General features: G+C 39.5%; 1 protein-coding gene across 2 annotated transcripts; it reads left to right on the top strand.

Moving 5' to 3' along the window:
* The first annotated feature begins 87 nt into the window (after positions 1 to 87).
* On the top strand, positions 88 to 13,213 carry dapk2b (death-associated protein kinase 2b). Of its 2 annotated transcripts, XM_026310538.1 has the most exons (12): positions 91 to 239; positions 806 to 958; positions 6,245 to 6,466; positions 7,225 to 7,363; positions 8,134 to 8,263; positions 8,375 to 8,423; positions 8,514 to 8,540; positions 8,642 to 8,794; positions 9,258 to 9,303; positions 11,407 to 11,496; positions 11,586 to 11,666; positions 11,908 to 13,213. In XM_026310538.1, exons 2-12 carry the CDS (start codon positions 882 to 884, stop codon positions 11,983 to 11,985), a joined length of 1,092 nt encoding a protein of 363 aa, XP_026166323.1. In that variant the 5' UTR covers positions 91 to 239; positions 806 to 881; the 3' UTR covers positions 11,986 to 13,213. The 2 variants fall into 2 exon arrangements, with proteins under 2 accessions (XP_026166322.1, XP_026166323.1); XM_026310537.2 differs by lacking the exons at positions 11,407 to 11,496; positions 11,586 to 11,666; positions 11,908 to 13,213 and adding an exon at positions 9,980 to 10,855 and having other exon boundaries at positions 88 to 239.
* Positions 13,214 to 19,586: the final 6,373 nt, after the last annotated feature.

The raw sequence follows: 19,586 nt of genomic DNA, 5'->3' as shown, positions 1-19,586 counted from the left end.
GCCCAGTGGTTCACTCTTTCTATGGCTGCACTCATGCTGTAGTTTCAAAATAGAGCCATCAGGGGGAGGGACTTGTGCGGACTCAAAAAGCCTGATGGTGCTGCGGTAAGTGACAAAACACAGCAGAGGCGATAAAGGAGCAGTTTTGTAACCAAGCTGCAGCTATGAGGACACCGGTGTAGCTCTATTAGACGTGGGAACTGATCTAACTTCATCATCAACTCTGCAAGTTAGAGAAGGTAAGAGAAGTTTTAACTGCAGGCAGTGTGTGGAGCCACTTCAGTGTGTGACATGAAACTTTACATAAGGTGTTTGTATTTCAGTTTGTGTCTCTGTCTTCACATTTTTTGTATCTCAACTTCACAACAAATTACTGTTTTATTTGTAAGTTCTACTTCATGGCAGTGAAACTGTTATTTTGAATAGTTGCAAAGCTTATGTTGCTGCCAGTGTAAACATTTGTCATGCAAAGCGTTTCACAACAGGCAAACTTCACAGATACGCTGCCCAAATTAATGAAAATGTTCTTATTATTTGTAATCCTGTTATAACACAGGAACTAAACACTGTTATATTACCCCGTGCCCTCACTGGCACAGCTGCATGAGCTGTACTTTAAATTTTAAAGCCAATAATAAGCATTTATTTGTGAAGTGTACTCTTTATTTCCTCCACTGCTCAAGTTTGAATTTTTAGGCTTTCTCAACAGCAAGGTGAAAAGAGGTACAACTCAGAAGAAATGCTTTTAGGCTACAAGCTGGAACATGTAGTAAACATTTTCACTGCTTCACTCTGGAATCAACAGGAACACCTCTGTGAACTGCAGGGTTGGACTTCTGGAGGAAAGGAAGGAGACTGCTGGACATAGATAAACTACATCAATGAAGACACCTGGCATGGCAGTATTCAAGCAACAGAATGTGGATGATTTCTATCAACTCGGAGACGAACTAGGAAGGTAAGTCCTTCCCAGAGCTGGTTCATGAAACGGGGCCAGATATTTTATTCCATCTTCCAAAAAAATGATCCTCCTCACTCTTTGTGACTTAATGTATGATTAAGGCAACCCCTGCATGCTTCTTGAAGCAATGGTCCTACGTGTACTTAGGCATTCCAACAGCTGGCCTGTTTAAGCTTGAAAAAGGGAGTGTTGCTGTGTAAAAGTAGGTTCAAGTTTACAGCAAGTGATAAAGGTTGAACAGTGAACACTAGGAAAACAAGCTCAGTCTGGGCATAACATGTTCAGCAGAACAGGAGGAAAGGCAAACTTTTTTTTTCTTTGCGAAAGTTGACACTGGGTGGATCAGTGTGTTAAAAGCTGAATGTTAAGGAGGAGTGTTAATCAATCCTATACTGAGAAGGCATAAAGGAAACTGAGTCCCAGGGGGGAAATACATTAAAGGAAGTCGGCAGACTGCAGTATAGATTGCGGAAGCTACTAATTCATTTTGCACGGAAGGACAGTTTGGGCATGTGTACCAGTTGTTAACAGATAAAGAGGCTGTCAAGGGAAATCGTCTGACCTGTATAACCTTTCATCACTAGTTGAAATATTCACTACGTCCCAGTCTTTACTGGCCACACACCTCTGGTGTCACGCCCTGCCAGCAGAAATCAAGACGTGGTCTTGTAATGGGTGCTCCAGCTACATTTACATCCTTTCAGAAAGATGTTTTTATATCCAGAATTTACACACTTACTGTATTTTATTGTGTGATTCCTTCTGAAAATCATGGTATCAATATCATTTTTATTAAAGGTTTATAAGGTATCAATAACATGAATAAATAACAAAGCATTTATTGATAAGGGTGAGTAATACTAATAACTGGTGAGTAATACTAACCAGAAAAAACAGAAACCCACAGCTACTGTGGTTATTAGCTACAGATGTTTGCAACTGAAACTAGAAAGAAGATTTTTTTCCCTTCACTTACAAACTCTGTCTGAGAATATGATCATTAAAACGTCAGCTGGACCTTTAGCTCATAGTTCTGTTGTCTTGTTGCGACAGCCTTCGGGTGAGTTTTGGAGGATGCAGGCCATAGCGCCCACGGCTTGGAGAGACTCATGGGTTCACGCCTTCTTCAGTGTACACCGCAGTGGAACTATAACTCACCGCTCTCTCAGGAGAGTGGGTACTTTTGATGAAGGGGGCCACAAACGGATCAGTGTGGAGTATTTAATGTTTTCTATGCTCTATGGAACTCTTGAGCCATTTGCTCCGGGAAAGTCAATTAATCATACGTCCCTCTGTTGACGGATTTTAATGTCACAGGGCCCCACGCAGTTGTACTCAATGTTTCTTTCCACTACTGACAGAGTTTGGAGTAAACCTGTCTGTGAAACAACCTTCTGCTTGATACGTGGGGCATTTACTGACATCTGTACCTCTCTCACCATCTGTGTGGCAAAACTGATGATGACATCGAATAGGAAGTGGCATAGTGTGAAGTCACAGCTGCTGCTGGTTCGCCCACGCAACTGGGGAGACCATAATGAGCTGTTAAGCACGTAACTGTCAAGGCAGGGCTGTGAAAAAGAATGTCGGGGCTGATAGATGGTGGACTATATGAGTGCTACCTGCCAACAATAGATTCATTGCATGTTTTTGTCAGCTGAGGTTTTATACCTTAACTACTACCTTTATTTAAAAGCTGATACTCTGGTGGACAAGAAATACTTGAATGAAAAAACATCTTTGTCTAGTCATTGTTAAGTGACAACAACAATTTACAGGATGCACTGTTGGAAAGGAAGCGCCATTGTCTTTGCATGCCTGAACAACAATAAAGGGCTTGTAAACTTCCTTCAGATTTTGAAATCTGTAAACGCAGCACTTTGTCTACGTCATAGTGGATATGACACTATGGTGACTCCTTTATATTTCACATTGTTTTATTTTTTGTTTTTTTGTTTCATGACTAGATTTAAACACACATCATCCTCAAAGCCACATTCCTGAATTGTGAGCATATTGAGTGTGTTAGTATTTAGCTTAAAAGACACCATCCTAAAGTATAATCCCACCCAGCTGTTACCGTGGCTATAGACCCTTGTTACTTATTAGCAACTCAAATATCAATAGCAGGAACAGTGAAAAGGTCACATCACACCTCAACTCATATGCAAAGTGTATTACAAATTCTGGGTACTGCTGTGTTTTTGTATTTCTAGAAATACCAGGCAAATTCACAAAGAAGGAAATGAATAAGGGAAATGTTTTCAGTTTGCAGAAGTAGGAGGATGGTGAGCAGATAGCAGCAGAAAACAAACACTAGATGCGTTGAGGTGTATCTGGAGCACAGACACTAGGCATACATGTACAAGAAGCAGGACAGGAATGCGTATGCGGTCAGCTCAGAGCATCACACGTTTCTGCTGTTGAGCGGCTGAAAAATGTGTTTATTCAGTGCAGTCTGGCAGAGAGAACTCCATGCTGACCCTTTGGACATTCCCGGAGTTCCTGTTTGACAGAGGTCATACAGCCCTGCTACTTCTCAGATGCTTTGGTGACATCGCAGTATCATTTTAAAACCAATCTGATTTTTCATAGGCATAATAGTTTAGTTATTTCATATTAATAGCATGTAAAGTGGCAGGTAAAATGTGCATTTGGGTTATCACACATTAGTTATACTAAATAATAGAACCAAAATTAGATTTTCTGCAATGATGAGTAATATTTTTCATGATTTGAGCTGCTTCTTCAGCTTTTCCTTCACATTTGATTTACAGATGGTAGGGGTTGGTTAGGGACAGGGCTTGGTCAATAATTAATCTGGCTTCCTTTGACATGCTGCCCCAGAGGTTGTTCAATTTAGAAATCAGTTTAAATATTGGGCCGGCGCCACTTGTCCCAGCATTCCTTCAAACTTGGCTGTGAATAATGACCTTCAGCTGTTGGAAGTGGAAACTCTGTAGAGAGATGGTACTTTCAGTCCCACTGGCCGGCTTAGAGTTAAGACAGCCGGCACGCCTGGCCCGTTGTGGAATACCACACCCAGCATCACTGCCCTTCCAGCTTGTTACTCTACACTTACTGCTTAACAATACTAAAGTAAAACCCCTCCACCAGTGTTTGTGTTGTATGCTTTCTTTCTTTTGGGCTACAGCCACCAAACATGAGCGGATATTGTCATTATCCTCTTCGGCTTAACAGGCAAATCACTCTGTTGGTGCTCGTGACATGTGACTGTTTCTCTCCTCAGGGTACTTGACGTCTGTTTTCACTGAGTGCCGTGTATCCCCCTCTGTTGACACATTATTATAATCATAAGAGGATCAGACTTTCAGCATCTTGAGATTTCCTGTTACTTTGCTTCATCATCCTACATGCCCTGTTTTCACTTTTCTTTTGCAACATGTGTGTATGAGACTGACCACTGTTGCAGTGTACACCTCATCACACTTTCTCTCTCCTTTTCTCATGCCTTCTCTGCTTGGACATGTTTGAACTGGAATTTGATCTTGACAGTGTTTTTCTTGCTGTGACACTACCTGAGGCATGTGGTTAAATAGATACCGCTCCAGAACCTGGAAGCTATAATTAGATGCTAAACTATTCAGCGTTCAGTACAGTAAGCGCGCATTTCTTGGACATATATTTTAGTGTGTTAGTGTATATTTCAGTGTTGCAAGATTTAATAATAATAATAATAATAATAATAATAATAATAATGAGAAGTTGTTCTTCCAGTTGAATAGCCATTAAGAATCTGGATGTGTGATAAAATGACATCTCACTAACTCTTGTTTTGTTGTTTTTGAGGAAGACAAATTTAATAGTAGGCTTAGTGTCTTCCATGGAGCTGCTCCCAGATGTGATTTCTAGAACAGAGTAAGTACAAGACAGGGTGTGCCTCAATAGAGAAAACTGGCTCAGAGATGATTATATTTGTATTTGATTCAATTATTTGCTTTGCGATTAGTTGGCGCTTGAAAGTACAAGTGTAAGGTGAATGTCTGAGGAGCACAGTTAGTATCTATATGCCTCGTGTCTGTTTGATGCAGCTCCTGATTTCCACTCTTCTGACTCATTAGGCCCCTTTCCTTCTCCACAACAGCAGCAACGAAGTGCCAGGTGGAGAATGAGTCTGTGAGCAGGGCTATTCTTAGCCGGCCAGACACCCTGATGATAGTGGACACAGACTGGACAGCCTCTCACAGTCGCCCTGGAATCTTTGTGTGGACAGTTATGGCCGAAACATATGAAACGCCTGCCACTTGTTATCTGTCCTCTTTCTGTGTTCTTTCACAACATCTGAACATACAAGATCTTTGTGCTGCATTGCAGTATATGTAAATTCATAAGTCCACTAGCTTTGATATATTTAATCCAACCACCTTGTGTGAATATTTGACTGAATAATCCTCTTCTGTCCTGTCAAAGATAATGTCCAGCTTACACACTCACCCTCACGTCTTTATTTTGCCAGTTGGTGATGGTTCAGTGACTAAGAGGCTTGTTCTCACAGTGTGAATGTATAGAGTGGGTAAGTCAGCCCACAGCAGGAACACGTGTAAAGCAGCAGGTGTGGCATTAGGCTTCCTGAGATCTGAGATTACAGTACATGTGCTTGTCTGATAATAAAGTCATGCATAAAAACCACATATATTTAAGCGGATCACAATGCTGGAACATGGTTTCACACTTCTTTTTTCAGTCTGCCAGTGGGCCAATTGTGAAGACAATTACTCTATAGTTATGTTAGGGGCCAGTGTCAGTGAAGAAAAAGTTTACATATGGGTTTCTGGTGGTTCCACATTAGTCTTTTAAAACTAAAAACTGATCATGATTTGTCAGCGTATCTCAGCATGTAAACTCACTGTAGCGGCTGTAACACAGAGCACAAAAGCACAGTGAAACACGAAACAATGAAGAGAATTTCTCTAAGCCGCTGCTCTGTTGTGAAATGAGTTTTTGGGATTTTTTCAGTGGGCTGATAACTTGAGGATGGCTAGAAATTTGGCAGGGAGGTGGCTGGAGTGGGAGGACAGCAGCCCTTTTCACACTGCTGGCCTGTCTTTTCTCTGGTTAGGAAACAGGAAGTGCAGGGCTACACCACAATATTTCATCTCACTGTGACAGATGGCTTCCTCCCTGAAATCTCTCTTTACCCATAGATATAGCCTGTCATTTACAATAGTTTTCTAACTTTTGTTTTTACATTGTTTGGCAGTAAACACAGTATTAATAGCTTTAAGTAATGTCAGTGTCTGTTTCTTTCTTTTATGCCTGCAGTGGGCAGTTTGCTATTGTCAGGCGCTGCATAGAGAAGAGCACAGGCACCCAATATGCAGCCAAGTTCATCAAGAAGCGTCAGAGTCGGGTCAGCCGGCGAGGTGTAAGAAGAGAAGAGATTGAGAGGGAAGTGGGCATTCTGCAGGAGCTCCAGCACCCCAACATTGTTGCGCTGCACGATGTGTACGAGAGCCGCACAGATGTAGTGCTTATCCTCGAACTGTGAGTCACTGCTAGATTCAATAAAACATTATTTGAACAGAATCCATTCATCCTTGCCAAATTACGTCAGTTTAATATATGAAAACACCCAAATATCTCCCTAGAATCTTTATTTTAAGTTTCTACTGAGTTGATGTTTTGTTTTGCCATTGTAATAAGAAAACCATCATGTAAGTGCCGCCTATGTAATGTTTCAGATATTGATGAAAGTCATGTCCATGTTGTGATTTGTGTGTGCAGTTTGTTAAACCTGTGTTTGCTGAAAACCTTTTTCCCAGGATTACATGTGTCAGAAAGAACTAAATGTTTCTCACAGATTTTATAATGCTTGAGTTGAAAAGAGGCCTCAGAAGGCCTGCACTCAGCGAGTGCCTGGGAACATGAAAGGCCTAATTAGGTCTAATTGAAAGCTCGGTACAGTCAAAGCCGAGGTGAACTGACTCACATTCTGTTAGATGCAGAATCACACCGTGTGTCATTCAGTCTGTTATGTTGTTTTTGTATGAATGTAGAAGTACATGATGCCTATAGGCTTCCAGCTAGTCAAAGGACACTGGCAGCCATCATTGGCAGCTTTATAACAAGTTTATAGAGAAACAAAATGATTCATAAGGACAAATATATCTAAGGTCATTTAACCCCACAGGATGAGTCACTGTGTGTGTGTGTGTGTGTGTGTGTGTGTGTGTGTGTGTGTGTGTGTGTGTGTGTGTGTGTGTGTGTGTGTGTGTGTGTGTGTGTGTGTGTGTGTGTTGCAGGGTCTCTGGAGGAGAGCTGTTTGATTTCTTGGCTCAGAAAGAGTCTCTCAGTGAGGAGGAGGCCACTCAGTTTATCAAACAGGTCCTAGATGGAGTTCAGTACCTCCATTCCAAGAGAATTGCACATTTTGATTTAAAGGTACAACATGCTTCTTCTGATCACTGATTGCAAAACAAAATTTGACTCTTGTTGGAAGTGAAATTGTTTTTAACAGCAACTATTTTTATGTGAAATACCTGGTGTCTAATATATGTGGTAGTAGACTCTCACTTCTCTGAATCATACTACCTTCCTATTTTCTCTGGCTGAGGTCTGGACTCTCAGATAGCCACCACAAGGTTATCTTTTCAGTTTCACCCACACTGCACTTTGAAAATCATTGTGCTGGTTTTCTACTGCTCACTGTTTTTGACCCTTATATGGACTTGTGACAATGATAGAGCAGTGCACCCAGTAAGGTCTGAACTTATCTATTTACCTTCTTGCAGTGAGTTAGATGAGTAGATTCGTACCACTCTCACTTTATTTTTACACTTGGACATCTGGGGGCATTAAAAAAGTTATACTGTGGATTAGCCTAGCTTAGCTTTGTATATATTTTTGTTTTTCTTGTTTTTTGTTAGCTGTTTGTCCATTTTCAGTCTTTTGTTAAGCTCCAGTTAGTTAGCTGGCTGCTACTGGGAGCATCATATTGATGTTGTGTTTTATCTAACTCCTGGCACAAAAGCAAATATGCACATTTTTCAAGATGTGACTGTAACCATTGTAATATTCTTCCTTAATGCTTACACAAAAGGTGTCTTTTATCAGGTAACTTTTATTATTAGATGTATTTTTATGTACTTCTCAATAACGATATCCCAGGATTCATCTGAAAAACATGCCTCCTCTGCTTTGTGTTTTTTTAGCCTGAAAATATAATGCTGCTCGACAGGAACGTTTCTGTACCTCGCATTAAACTCATAGACTTTGGACTGGCACACAGAATAGAAGCTGGGGCTGATTTCAAAAACATTTTTGGCACCCCTGAATTTGTCGGTAAGTTAGTTTTTATTCAGATATGGTGGCACTACAGCATGTTTGAAGAGAAGCGCTGGTGTTTGGGCCTGTGCTGTTTGTGATGCAGAAATGTGTGCTGTCTATTTTTAGCCCCAGAGATAGTCAACTATGAGCTACTGGGATTGGAGGCAGACATGTGGTAAGATCCTTTAATTACCTCTGACTGCTGCCTTACATACAACAGGCTGAAGTGCATAAGTTTTGATTAACTTTGTGCTATTTTTTACAGGAGTATTGGAGTTATCACATATATACTGTAAGTTGGAATGATTCATCATCATGAAAGGGAATCTTAATGTATCTAAAGATTATTGAGAAGAGTCTCAGCCGGTGTTTAAATATTTGTTGTTGTTCTAGTTTGAGTGGTGCGTCGCCTTTCCTCGGTGACACAAAACAGGAAACCCTGGGGAACATCTCAGCTGTGAACTATGAGTTTGATGAAGAGCTCTTCAGCAACACAAGTGAGCTGGCCAAGAGTTTCATCAGGCAACTCCTGGAGAAAGACACAAGGTAAAAGAACAGGTTTCAGGCAAATAGCTGCAGGCCACAGGTCACATCTGACAATTACAATGCAAAGCCCAACATTGGAAGTTTTACTGCAAGGGACCCTAAACGCATCACATATGCAGTCCTGACTCAAATGAGAATGAAAGACAAACCAGTCCACAGTCATCTAGAGTAAGGATTTGGGAGCATCTGTCATTTGTAACAATCTAAATACCACAAGCTAAATAAACATTATTTGAACATGGAAAGGTTTGTGTAATACTTTGTACCATATGATCTTGTTCTTAACATGTGTTTCCATTTAAACGCACCGCCAGGAAACCAGATACTCCCGTGAATGTTACACTGGTCCGAACGTATTCCTGAGAGATTCACATTACTGACCAACATGCTCTGTGACTGATGGAGTTGTTTGGGTGTATTTACTCAGCTGCATTTTCTTCTTTTTTCTTTTTCTTCATTTTAGAAAACGAATGACCATACAAGACGCCCTCAACCATCCTTGGATTAAGGTATGTGTTTAATTTATGCTGTGTTAAAGCATGTTATTAGTGTTATTTGTAAGTGTTGTCAACACTCCACCGAACCTGTTAAACAACATGTAACAGAGTCGAAGGCTTCAGAGGCTTAGAATCAACAACCGCTAATTTAATAGCGTATTCTTTGTGCTATCGCAGTTTGTGAATAGTGTGTTTTTTTCCATCACTGCACCACACCCCACGCTCTGGGAGTATCTGTCTACCCCTTCACCTATCAACACGCTCAGTTCCACACATCACGTACAGTTGTCTTTTGCAGTGAGAAAAAGACACTGTGTCGAAAATGTTAAGAGTTCAACGTGAAGCAACATTTCACTAACTGTGTTTTTAATGGCATGGACATTTTAACAATGTGTAATGTTTTAAGAAGACCCCTCCAGCACTGCCTGCTGAAATGCATGGGAATGGAGTTTTACTGTGGAGTCTTCATCGTGTTTGGAGTCATAAGCATCAAGCCAGGAAACATAACACGCTCAACAGTCTGCTGTTTTTTGGCGCTCTTACCTGCCATGGCTTTTGCTGCAGGGTCATACACTAACCCTACAATACCAAGCCTGCTGGGATATTCATGGCTGTGTGTGTTTCAAAGACAATGAGACAGCCTCTCACTTAGTGTCCCCCCCCTCACTCTCCACCTTTCTGTCTGAAGTCCTGTGGCCACTTTGAGGAGTCTATTGCCGCCACTGAGGCCAAGCGGAAAGTGGAGCAGCTGAAGACGGAGCGCTTGAAGGTGTACACCATCCAGTCGCACTCCAGCATGACTCAGAACAACACATATGCCAACTTTGAGCGTTTTGCCCATGTGGTTGAAGAGATTAGCTTGATGGAGACGGGGTTGTCAGAGGTGGCCGGAGCCCACCACACTCTGCAGGGTGACATAGATGCACTGCTCTCCATCTACAATGACAAGGAGGCTTGGTACAAGGAGGAGAGTGAGACTGCAAGGAAGCAGCTGTCCCAAATCCACTACGAGTTTCGTAAAGCAGAGGCCACCAGAAGGCTGCTGCAGGAGGACATGAAGGCTGTAGATGCCAGTCTGGAGTGCATCAGTGGGAAGTACGACCAGAGGCAGAGTCAGCTGGACGCGCTGAGGCATGAGCTGAATGCTGAGCTGCAGTGGCTGCAGGAGGTGATGAGCTCGCTGCATCCAGAAGGAGCCAATTGCAGCATCCACAGCTGCAGTCAGAATATGGATGTGAAACAGGCCCTGAAGGAACTGCTACATCAGTCCTGTGGAGGGGAACTGGGCCCTGAGACCCAACAGCCACTCACAGAGTCTGGCTGACACACACCAATGAAGACACGCTTTTATTGACCTTCAAGATCTTAATATGTTTGTGAAAATGAGGCTGTTTGAATTCAACAGGTTTAATACAGCAACACAAACTTTTGAATATATAACTGTGTAGTTCATTTATTGCTTGATTTTTTTGTGTAAACAAGAAAGAAAATCTTAGTAAACGTAAAGAAAAGTTTTTCTTTTTAGCTAATATACATATAGAAATGAAGCTTTATTTATTTATGCACAGTTTTTTTATTGATTTTGATTTGGTACTATTTTGACTAATGATAAAGTTTTGACTGTTTTTTGCTGTGATCAAACAGCAGTATTTTTCAATAATGCTTTTAATTTTAATTTAATTTTGAATTGATTGATTTGTCTCTAATTTGTCTGATGTTTTGCTTTAAAACATTCAGGAATTTGTAAAGTTACTTTTGCTTATATCCAAATTATTTTTATAGATTCAAATGTACATTTGAATGTTTGAATTTATTTATTTATTTTGAGAAGCCTATTTTTAGAAATGCAATTTCTTTTTTGGAAAAAAATTGTTTAAAAATAAACACACTTTACACTTTCTGGTTTAGCGTTTGATGTGCACACTGACTTATTTTGTTTTGTTATTAAAAACACTGAAATAAATTTTCAGTGTTGTAATTTATCTGCAATTACAGTTTATTTTCCATTCAATCTCAGATTATAATGTAAAAATCAAAATCTTCTCTGTATGGACTAAACATTTGACTTAAAAGATACTTCCTTCTGTTGTTTCATCAATCATTGTGTCTCTGCAGCCTCTGAATCCCAGACAGGCCATGGTGAAGAGGTTGTCAGTGATAAACCTGGAGAACTTTAAGAGACAGTACGCCAGACGCAGGTGGAAGGTAAAGTGCAGCATGTGGAGCACACGGCAAATGAATTCTCTCTAAAAATGTCAGTCTGGACTGATTTCATGACTCTTCTCTGTTAACAGCTGTCATTCCGAATTGTGGCTCTGTGCAACCACTTAACACGGATCATGAAGAAGGGCAACAAGCTGCCTGAGGAGAATGGGGTAAGAGCTCAGTCTGGACTTAAAGCAACAATTCAACATTACAACCAGCAGCCAGTTAACTTAGCTTAGCTTCAAAACATTACACTCACTTGGCAGATGTTTTCATCCAAATCGATTTAAAATAAGTGCATTTAATTATTTCTCTTAGGGTCCCAGATATCATTATCATCTTTCAATGTTGATGATGATGGCACAGCTGTTTCTAAAATCAAACACTTGATTTTTTTTTTTTTTTTTTCAGAGGGATTGTGAAAGCGACCAAGAAGAAGAAATGTTGAAAATAAGACCTAGGACAAGAAAGAGAAGCAGCACTTCCTGAAAGAAGACAAGTAGCATCAGTTGTGGTGGTTGCCAGTGTTCTGGGGTGCAGTGATACCTTTATGACACACATTTTGCAGCTGTTACTTGTGATAAAGAATCAGCAAGAGTATCTGGTTAACAGGCTGAAGATACATGATGTTTGTTGGTTAAAGCAACTTTGATTATTTGTCGTCCACAATGCAACAGTTTATCTGCTGTATGTTAGTTAGCGTTCTGCCATTTCTTCATTTGTTTATTTTATGGCATAAGAAGATGTGAAAACCAGTGTTAGTGAAATACACAAGAACGTAGGCATCTTCTTCTAAGACCTGCAGTCTTAACAGTCCCTCAGTTGTTGTGAGACTTTACAAGAGCTGCATCATCTAAATCATTGACAGATACAATGCTTCAGTACTGCAGGACGACACAGTGGTAGCATGTCTTTATAATCAAATGTTTACATGTTGTTCTGCTTAACAAACAGCATTGTCTGAGTAAACGTGCTGTTTACTCTCAACCTCGTTACTTGCCTCACCAGAAAAATTAGCTGAAACCTGTACGCTATACAGAACTGTCTGTGTACTGTAGTAACAGGCTATTTTGAATTACTGTAAATGGGACAACAATTATATTTCATTTTATGCATATATAAATACATCTAAAGACTATATACATATGTAAAGGTTCACAGCTGTGTCTGTCATATAAAAATGTTAGGTCTTTAATGTAATTATGGTGTAAATATACATAAATGTCATCAAAATGTCTTAATTAAGTTCCTTTATTCTTATATCTTAGCTCATAAAATGTTAATTTTCAATGCATATTTTTTTGTTCACTTGTATGATTTTATATTGTGTTTTTGTTTAGGAGATTAATGGAAATCATTGAATTTGTTTTATGTTGTGAAAAAAAAATATTTCATCTCTCCTTTTCATTTTTGATTATAAGTCCTCACTTTTCTTTCAGGTCAGTCACATTACAAAATTACTTTTTTAAACGTGAGCTCATGGTGTGATCATTGCTGTTTGTTGGTCTAGAGTCTACAAAGTGTACGGGCATCAACTGACCTTCGAACACATCATTGGTCACATGGCACAAGACAACTGTGGACGTGTTGCACATGGACTTTTTACAATGTGACACTCCACACAAATGTCCCTCTCAAACCTAACAAAGACTGTAAAAGTTACATGAATAGCAGTGGAACTTGATAATAAATACAACATTTATTCTTACCCATCTCATTTAAACATCAAATTCCATTTCATTGTTGCAAGGGACTTCTGCAGATTTGTTTCTATCCAGTCTCTGGGCAGTCATTTAGTTTGACAACAATAATATTGTTTGAACGCAGTTAGGCTGAACGAGGGATTATTTGACCTGAACTAAATACATTTTTGGCAGTGATGCAATGTAGGCCAGTTCCGCACAGATACTAAGAAAGGAGACATTATCAACAATTGGGTCAGTCTGAGATCTATAAGCCTGCTTCTATCTCATTACAGATTTATTTAATGTTCAACATAGAAACATAACATTTTACAACATTTTATAAATTACTACATATAAACAACTTAGCATTGCATCTAATATAGCTGAGGTTGCTCATGGGAGACAACAAAATATCAAAATAAAAAAGTGATCAAAATTTAGTAACATCATGCAGTATTGTCATTTCATACATTACTGGAGCATCTGAAAAACTCATTATCAAACAATGCATCCCTGTGCTTTTCAAACCAAGAACACATTGAAACTATCTAAGGACAAAATATTATGGCATGGGCATAACAAAGTAATAGCCTAATGCATATACAGCTAGAAATGCCAAGACTTTGGATAAAAAATAGAAGAGAATGGCACAAAACAGGAGAGTCAGCTCCTCAGGACAAGACTCAGCAAGTCCACCTGCATTTGCAGGACAATGGTTATGTAGATGAAAACAATGGACACTTTGTCAGATGGTTTGAAAGAGGCATGAAGGAAGCTATGTAGTATAAACTTAAACGACCACCACTAAACAGAGGGGGTGGTCTAACACCACCACTAACCATCTACTTTTCAGTCGTGACACACCTCCCCAGGCAATTTAACACCCATTCACATCTTGACTCATGTTGACACACATCATTGTCTGGGGGAACAGGACTCACATATGACCTTAACAGCTCTAAAGGTGCTAATGACTCCACAGAGGTTAAATACCAGAGAATTCCCACCAGTCAGTTAGAAATGTTTGTGTGATGAGGTGGAACATCTTCAGAAACCTCTGTCAATTACTTTTGGAAATACCACATGACCTGTATGAGAAAAAATCTCAACAGGCAGAGATCATGGCTTTCTGACTGTGGTTTGGGTTGAGCTCGAAAGACCACTTGATCCTCTTCTACAATGGAAATACTATCAATTTATATAAATTTTTCAGACTTGAATTTACTAAGGCAGACATAAAAATAAGTAGAAAGTGTTAAACATTAGGATGAAATGGACAGTGTCACCTCAAACTGTTCATCTTGAATTTTTATGACACCATGGACATACTGTGTGGTGACTCCAAATCTACAGTAGTACGATTCTGGTTAATGACAACTTGTTACTGGCATAAGATGAGATAAAAGGAAACATTTGGCGTATGTTCAGGTCACTCTTCTGTGCTCAGTCTATCTCCAGGATGTGACTGTACTGTAAATATTTCAGCCATGTCTCACTGAAATATGAGTCAAGACCAGTAGAAAGCGAAATGGCATGCCTTCCAGTCAATAAGATCTGAAGCATCTCACGTACTGTAACAGCTGGCATGCTGGGGGGGGGGGATCAATTCTATGGTTGAGCAGTGACCGTGTTTGGGGATCATGGGATTCCAGCAGACCTACAGTGGGATGATGTGATGGATGGCCCATCCACACAGACAAATAAGGCGTGCTGTCAGAAACTGTACACTGCATATATGTAACACAAAACCATGTCCTCCATCAACAGAGTTACAGATGTCTTTGATGCAGAGCTAGGCTGAGTAATGTGTCCGGAAGGCAAACTGTGATATGTGATGTGGTAAACATGAGACAGGCATAATTTGATTCTCAGTAAGTATTTTACTGCAAGTCATCTACATGTTAACTGTGAAATACAGCCTGTCAAAAACTCATCACCTCTTTGCTGAAATTAACAGCTAATGCCTATAGTACCTCCATGTTGAGATGCTGACAGCACTTAATTGTCTAGTGATGAAAACATGTTGCACCAGCAGAAATCCAATATTGTTTTTCTTTTATCACAATGCCACCTAGTGGTTAAAACAAGAAATTTAATAGAATAATTTTAAGTTCTAAAATGTATGCACAAATAATAATTAAAAGCTAAAAACTTTAATGCAGTCAATCAGTAAATGTCAAAAACAGATTATAGCATTAGGATAAAATCAGATGTTTTAAATAATTGTTGTAGGATTATAATGCAGAAATAAGAATATGCTCCAAGTAATAATAGGTTATAGGCCTATATTATATTTCTGTGTTTATTGATGTATTTGTGTTTTCATATGTGTATATTTGTAGATATTATATTGTATTTCCTTAACAAAATACAGAGCCTGACAAGGTGAGTCAGTGCGTACCTCGTTTTAAGTGATGCATCTGATGCCGTGTGATCAGTGAACAGAGTCATCAGAAGATCTGACAGAGGAGGCCGTGTAACTCTGGAAACAGCCCCAAGGGCATTAATCATTAATACCAGCCTCTCACTTTATCTGTGTGATCATTAGGCCATACTTTAGCATGATGGTCGCTGGAAATGAGCTCCTGGAAGCCGATTCCATTATTCATACCTACAAGAGCACAGTCTACCTCCTATTCTTGGAAATGAGACTTAATGAAGGGTGGCCATATTTAGGCTCTGTGCTCTTGATACGTCAGTAAGTGGCGTGGCTTTGTTAGTGGCCTCAACACCTTCTATGCTTCATCCTTAGCAATCTCCATCTCCTGTATATGTGTGATTAGATCCAGGAAAGTTGAAATCTTTGGCTCATTAGGATACAGAAGATGACTAGTATACTCCTTCAAAGCTAAGCTGTCATTTGATTGGTTAAGTCATGCAATTATAAGATGAACTGTGGATCTGACATCTTCAAAATGAGTCACTAACTCATCAAAATGAGTCACTAACTTTTGTGGTGGGTAGTTATTGCCTTACGCTGCTTTTAAAAGCAGTATATATATACTTTATATACTTTTAATATATATATATATATATATATATATATATATATATATACATTACATACATTATCCTAAATCTAGAAGATTTTAGAAGATTTACAAAGTTGTCAAACTGTTTATTAGGAAAGCATTACGTAGCGTATCACGTGCATTGTTTGTGTAGTAGTTCATGTCTCTAAATATTCTCATGATGTAATGCTCCCTTCTGCCACAAATGTTAATACGTGTTTTGGAAGACATTCAGGTCCATATGGAGTACATACACACCCAAATGGGTGTAAGAATTCCTCAATGCACTGAGCTAAAACGCTTCTTGTTTGTTCTTTTTAAAACATATTGCACATTGTAGGATGATCAAAAGCCCGTGAGACTCTTTCTGCTCCTAAGCTACACTAGTAAGTACAGGTAATTAGCTGGCAATCTGTGGGTGGTTGTGGTGTGAGGGCATAATTGGTCTCTGAGGCACAGACAGTCCACATCTTGCAAAACTGCCTACAAATTAACCCATGAAAGACAAAGCTACTCTGCGGTTAACTCAGTGACAGCTATCTACACTATATACGCATACAAGTGTTATGAAATGATTCATTTATTTCAAATATCTACGTCAAAATATGGTTGAATAGCTATAATTTAATCAATTGGATTATATGTTTAAATGTTTAATTTATTACCCCCCTTTATTTTTATGCTGAACATGCCCTGTAAAGCATTCATCATCCCTACAGTACTCACATTGACAACTACTTAGATATGAAGGAACCTTCTGATTATGGCCACACATTTCACTTGTCATCTATATCAGCTGCCTGTGCATGCTAGTATATTAATGCAGAGTTTGGTTTTGTTGTCTGAATCCAAAACCTGGTATCAAAATCAATGCTGCAGGAAGATCCACACAGACAGTGGTGACAGTGTTCTTTGAACATTGTTCTTTCTCTTATAGGATAACCTATTGGAGATGGCAAAATCAATTGTACTATACTGAATAGCAGAGGCCACTGGCATCGGTGTCAGAGGAATGAAAGGCTAGCTTTCCTTATGTAACATTTATTTATTTGAATTAATATACTATAAATAATTTAAAAAACAAATCAGTACATTTTTGTAGCATTTTATAAATGCCTTTTTTTCTATAATGAGCCAAAGCTGAGATAATGACATGTCAGACCTCCCCAGTATTTATGCAAACTCCCCAGTGAAGAAACAGCTACAGAGTGCAGTGGCTGTTTCACCATTTGTCTAACCTGCTCTCCTAATAATTGAGTGGGGGATATTTTGGGTATCACAGGTCTCTTAATTAAAGGTGCTCAGTCCTCTTACAGATGAGAACATTAACTCTGTAGGGTGTGAATGACTCAGCTGTACACTTCATAATAACATAATGAGACCTTTCCTTGCTTTGCAGGGATTAGATCGAAATGTGCGACAGTCTCATACAAAGTTGCAGCATGTTCTGAAACGTACTGTTCTCCCTCACAAATCCTGCCTGCTGCTCTAACAACTGGTAAATTATCAAGAAAACCATCCATCCATCCATTTTCTAAACCTGCTTATTCCTTAATCGGGGTCACAGGGATCTGCTGGAGCCTATCCCAGATCTCTTTTGGTTGGAAGGCAGGGGTACACCCTGGACAGGTCAATCAAAGAAACCATTTTCCATTTTTCTTTCTTTCTTTTCTTTTTTTATATGGACTGCGCTTTGTGGTCAAAAACATGTAATGGCTTTGATTTTCCAGGTGAATCAATGGGCCTTGGTTTTGGCTCCAAAGAACTGAGTGACCATGTAAGATGTCGACCTTAATGCTCATTCAAGTATCAGCTATGACCTGGCAGTTAATAATGGTGTGGCTAATCTCTGTCTGGGTCTGAGATGCTAGATTACAATCAGTCCTAGTCACAGCATGTAATCATATACAGTAATATGTGATGACCATTTGGTTGTGACTGCCTTTTTAAATTGCAGGATTAAAGACCACAGCCAGGGTGACCATTAACACAAACTGCATCTGTTACAGAAAGATGTGGTGGCAAATTGAGTCTTGCAGCTTGAGGAATTTTAAAGGGACTGCAGGAGAGATGCTGTAATTATCTGCTCTTCATTCACCACCTGCACTGACGTAATCAGACCTTTTTATAGCACGAAGTGAGACATACTATACTTCTGACTTTTTATCGTTAGCTGCTGGGAGTTGACTTCACATCTGCATGTTTTTGTCTGGGAAGACTTGAAAAATAAATTACATAGATAGAGTATAGATATGGTAAATAACTGCACCGCAGCTTGGCACTAATTCAACATCACACCGCCTTGTCATTTCACACTCAGCTTGAGCTCAAATCAAGGCCAATTTACAATGAAAGCGGTGCTGGAGAGAGTGGAGCTCTATTTATTATTCCTTTCTGCTTTGTGCAACTGGAACTATAGACCTGTCCTCCTCCCTCCCCCCTTTTTCTCTTCCACTTGCCTTTGAATGTTTTCAACAAAAGGCTCCCATCTCTGCTCTTCCAGTAATGATCAGTCATTGTAGTTCTCTCTACACATAGTCTGGGCAAAAACACTCCGATAGCAATACGTTTTATATAGTATAACCTCTATGAACCTTTAAAATTGAAAGCAGTGGATTTCTTGGCCATAATAATATTACGCTATGATATTACCTGGTAATTCTGGTGGCGCTTACATGGTTAAATGCATAATTGAATAAATGTGGATTTCATTTATTAGCACTTATGGGATATTCTGGCTCTTATCTATTTAGGTTCCCTAGCTGCCAATAATGTAGAACAACCCTTCTTTTGGTATTTTTTACATGAGAAGTATCTTCCAAAATATTTGAGCATGTCTTTATAGGACTTTACTGCTTCACATTTCTGTTTTGAAATACACCCATTTAAAATATCTAAATCAGCATCCCTTCCTTGCACTTTTGTTTTCTGTGCAGGTTCCCAGCACATTACACGTTCACAACTGGCAGCCTTATCACAGCACAATGTGATTTAGTCCAGCTCCTTTAGAGAGCTCTATGAGAAAGGTGCCTTTTTGTTGATGCAGCTCTTCCTATCATTCATAATTACTTCCCTTTTCAGATCTGTGCCAGCTGTCTTTGGAGATGGATGCTGTCAGGTCATTTGTGCACATGAGTCCAGACCATTAGCCTTGCCCTGGGAGATGGAATCTGGGGCGGCAACACTGAAACAATGTAGTCTGGGTCATCAAGCCCTCTACTGCCTGCCAATCACTCCTTTTGAAAACTGACACGTGACTATTCTTCGTAATTCATAGAATGACAAGTCAAAATAAGTGGTAAAGCCCTTTCAATCTCCTTAACTTCCAGACAGATTGGTTTCCAGGCCACTAACGAACATATGTTTTTGCTCTCTGTGAATTTGCCAGGTTCTT

Source organism: Mastacembelus armatus, chromosome 6 (assembly GCF_900324485.2).
Source record: "Mastacembelus armatus chromosome 6, fMasArm1.2, whole genome shotgun sequence".
Taxonomy (NCBI): Eukaryota; Metazoa; Chordata; class Actinopteri; order Synbranchiformes; family Mastacembelidae; genus Mastacembelus; species Mastacembelus armatus.
This window is presented reverse-complemented; position numbering and strand designations above follow the sequence as displayed.

What these genes read in the sequence shown, in the direction of transcription:
- dapk2b (XM_026310537.2), top strand. Translation starts at nt 882, where the DNA reads ATGAAGACACCTGGCATGGCAGTATTCAAGCAACAGAATGTGGATGAT. An exon ending in CTCGGAGACGAACTAGGAAG is followed by an intron (nt 959 to 6,244) that starts GTAAGTCCTTCC and finishes TTATGCCTGCAG; the next exon opens with TGGGCAGTTTGCTATTGTCA. An exon ending in TTGCACATTTTGATTTAAAG is followed by an intron (nt 7,364 to 8,133) that starts GTACAACATGCT and finishes GTGTTTTTTTAG; the next exon opens with CCTGAAAATATAATGCTGCT.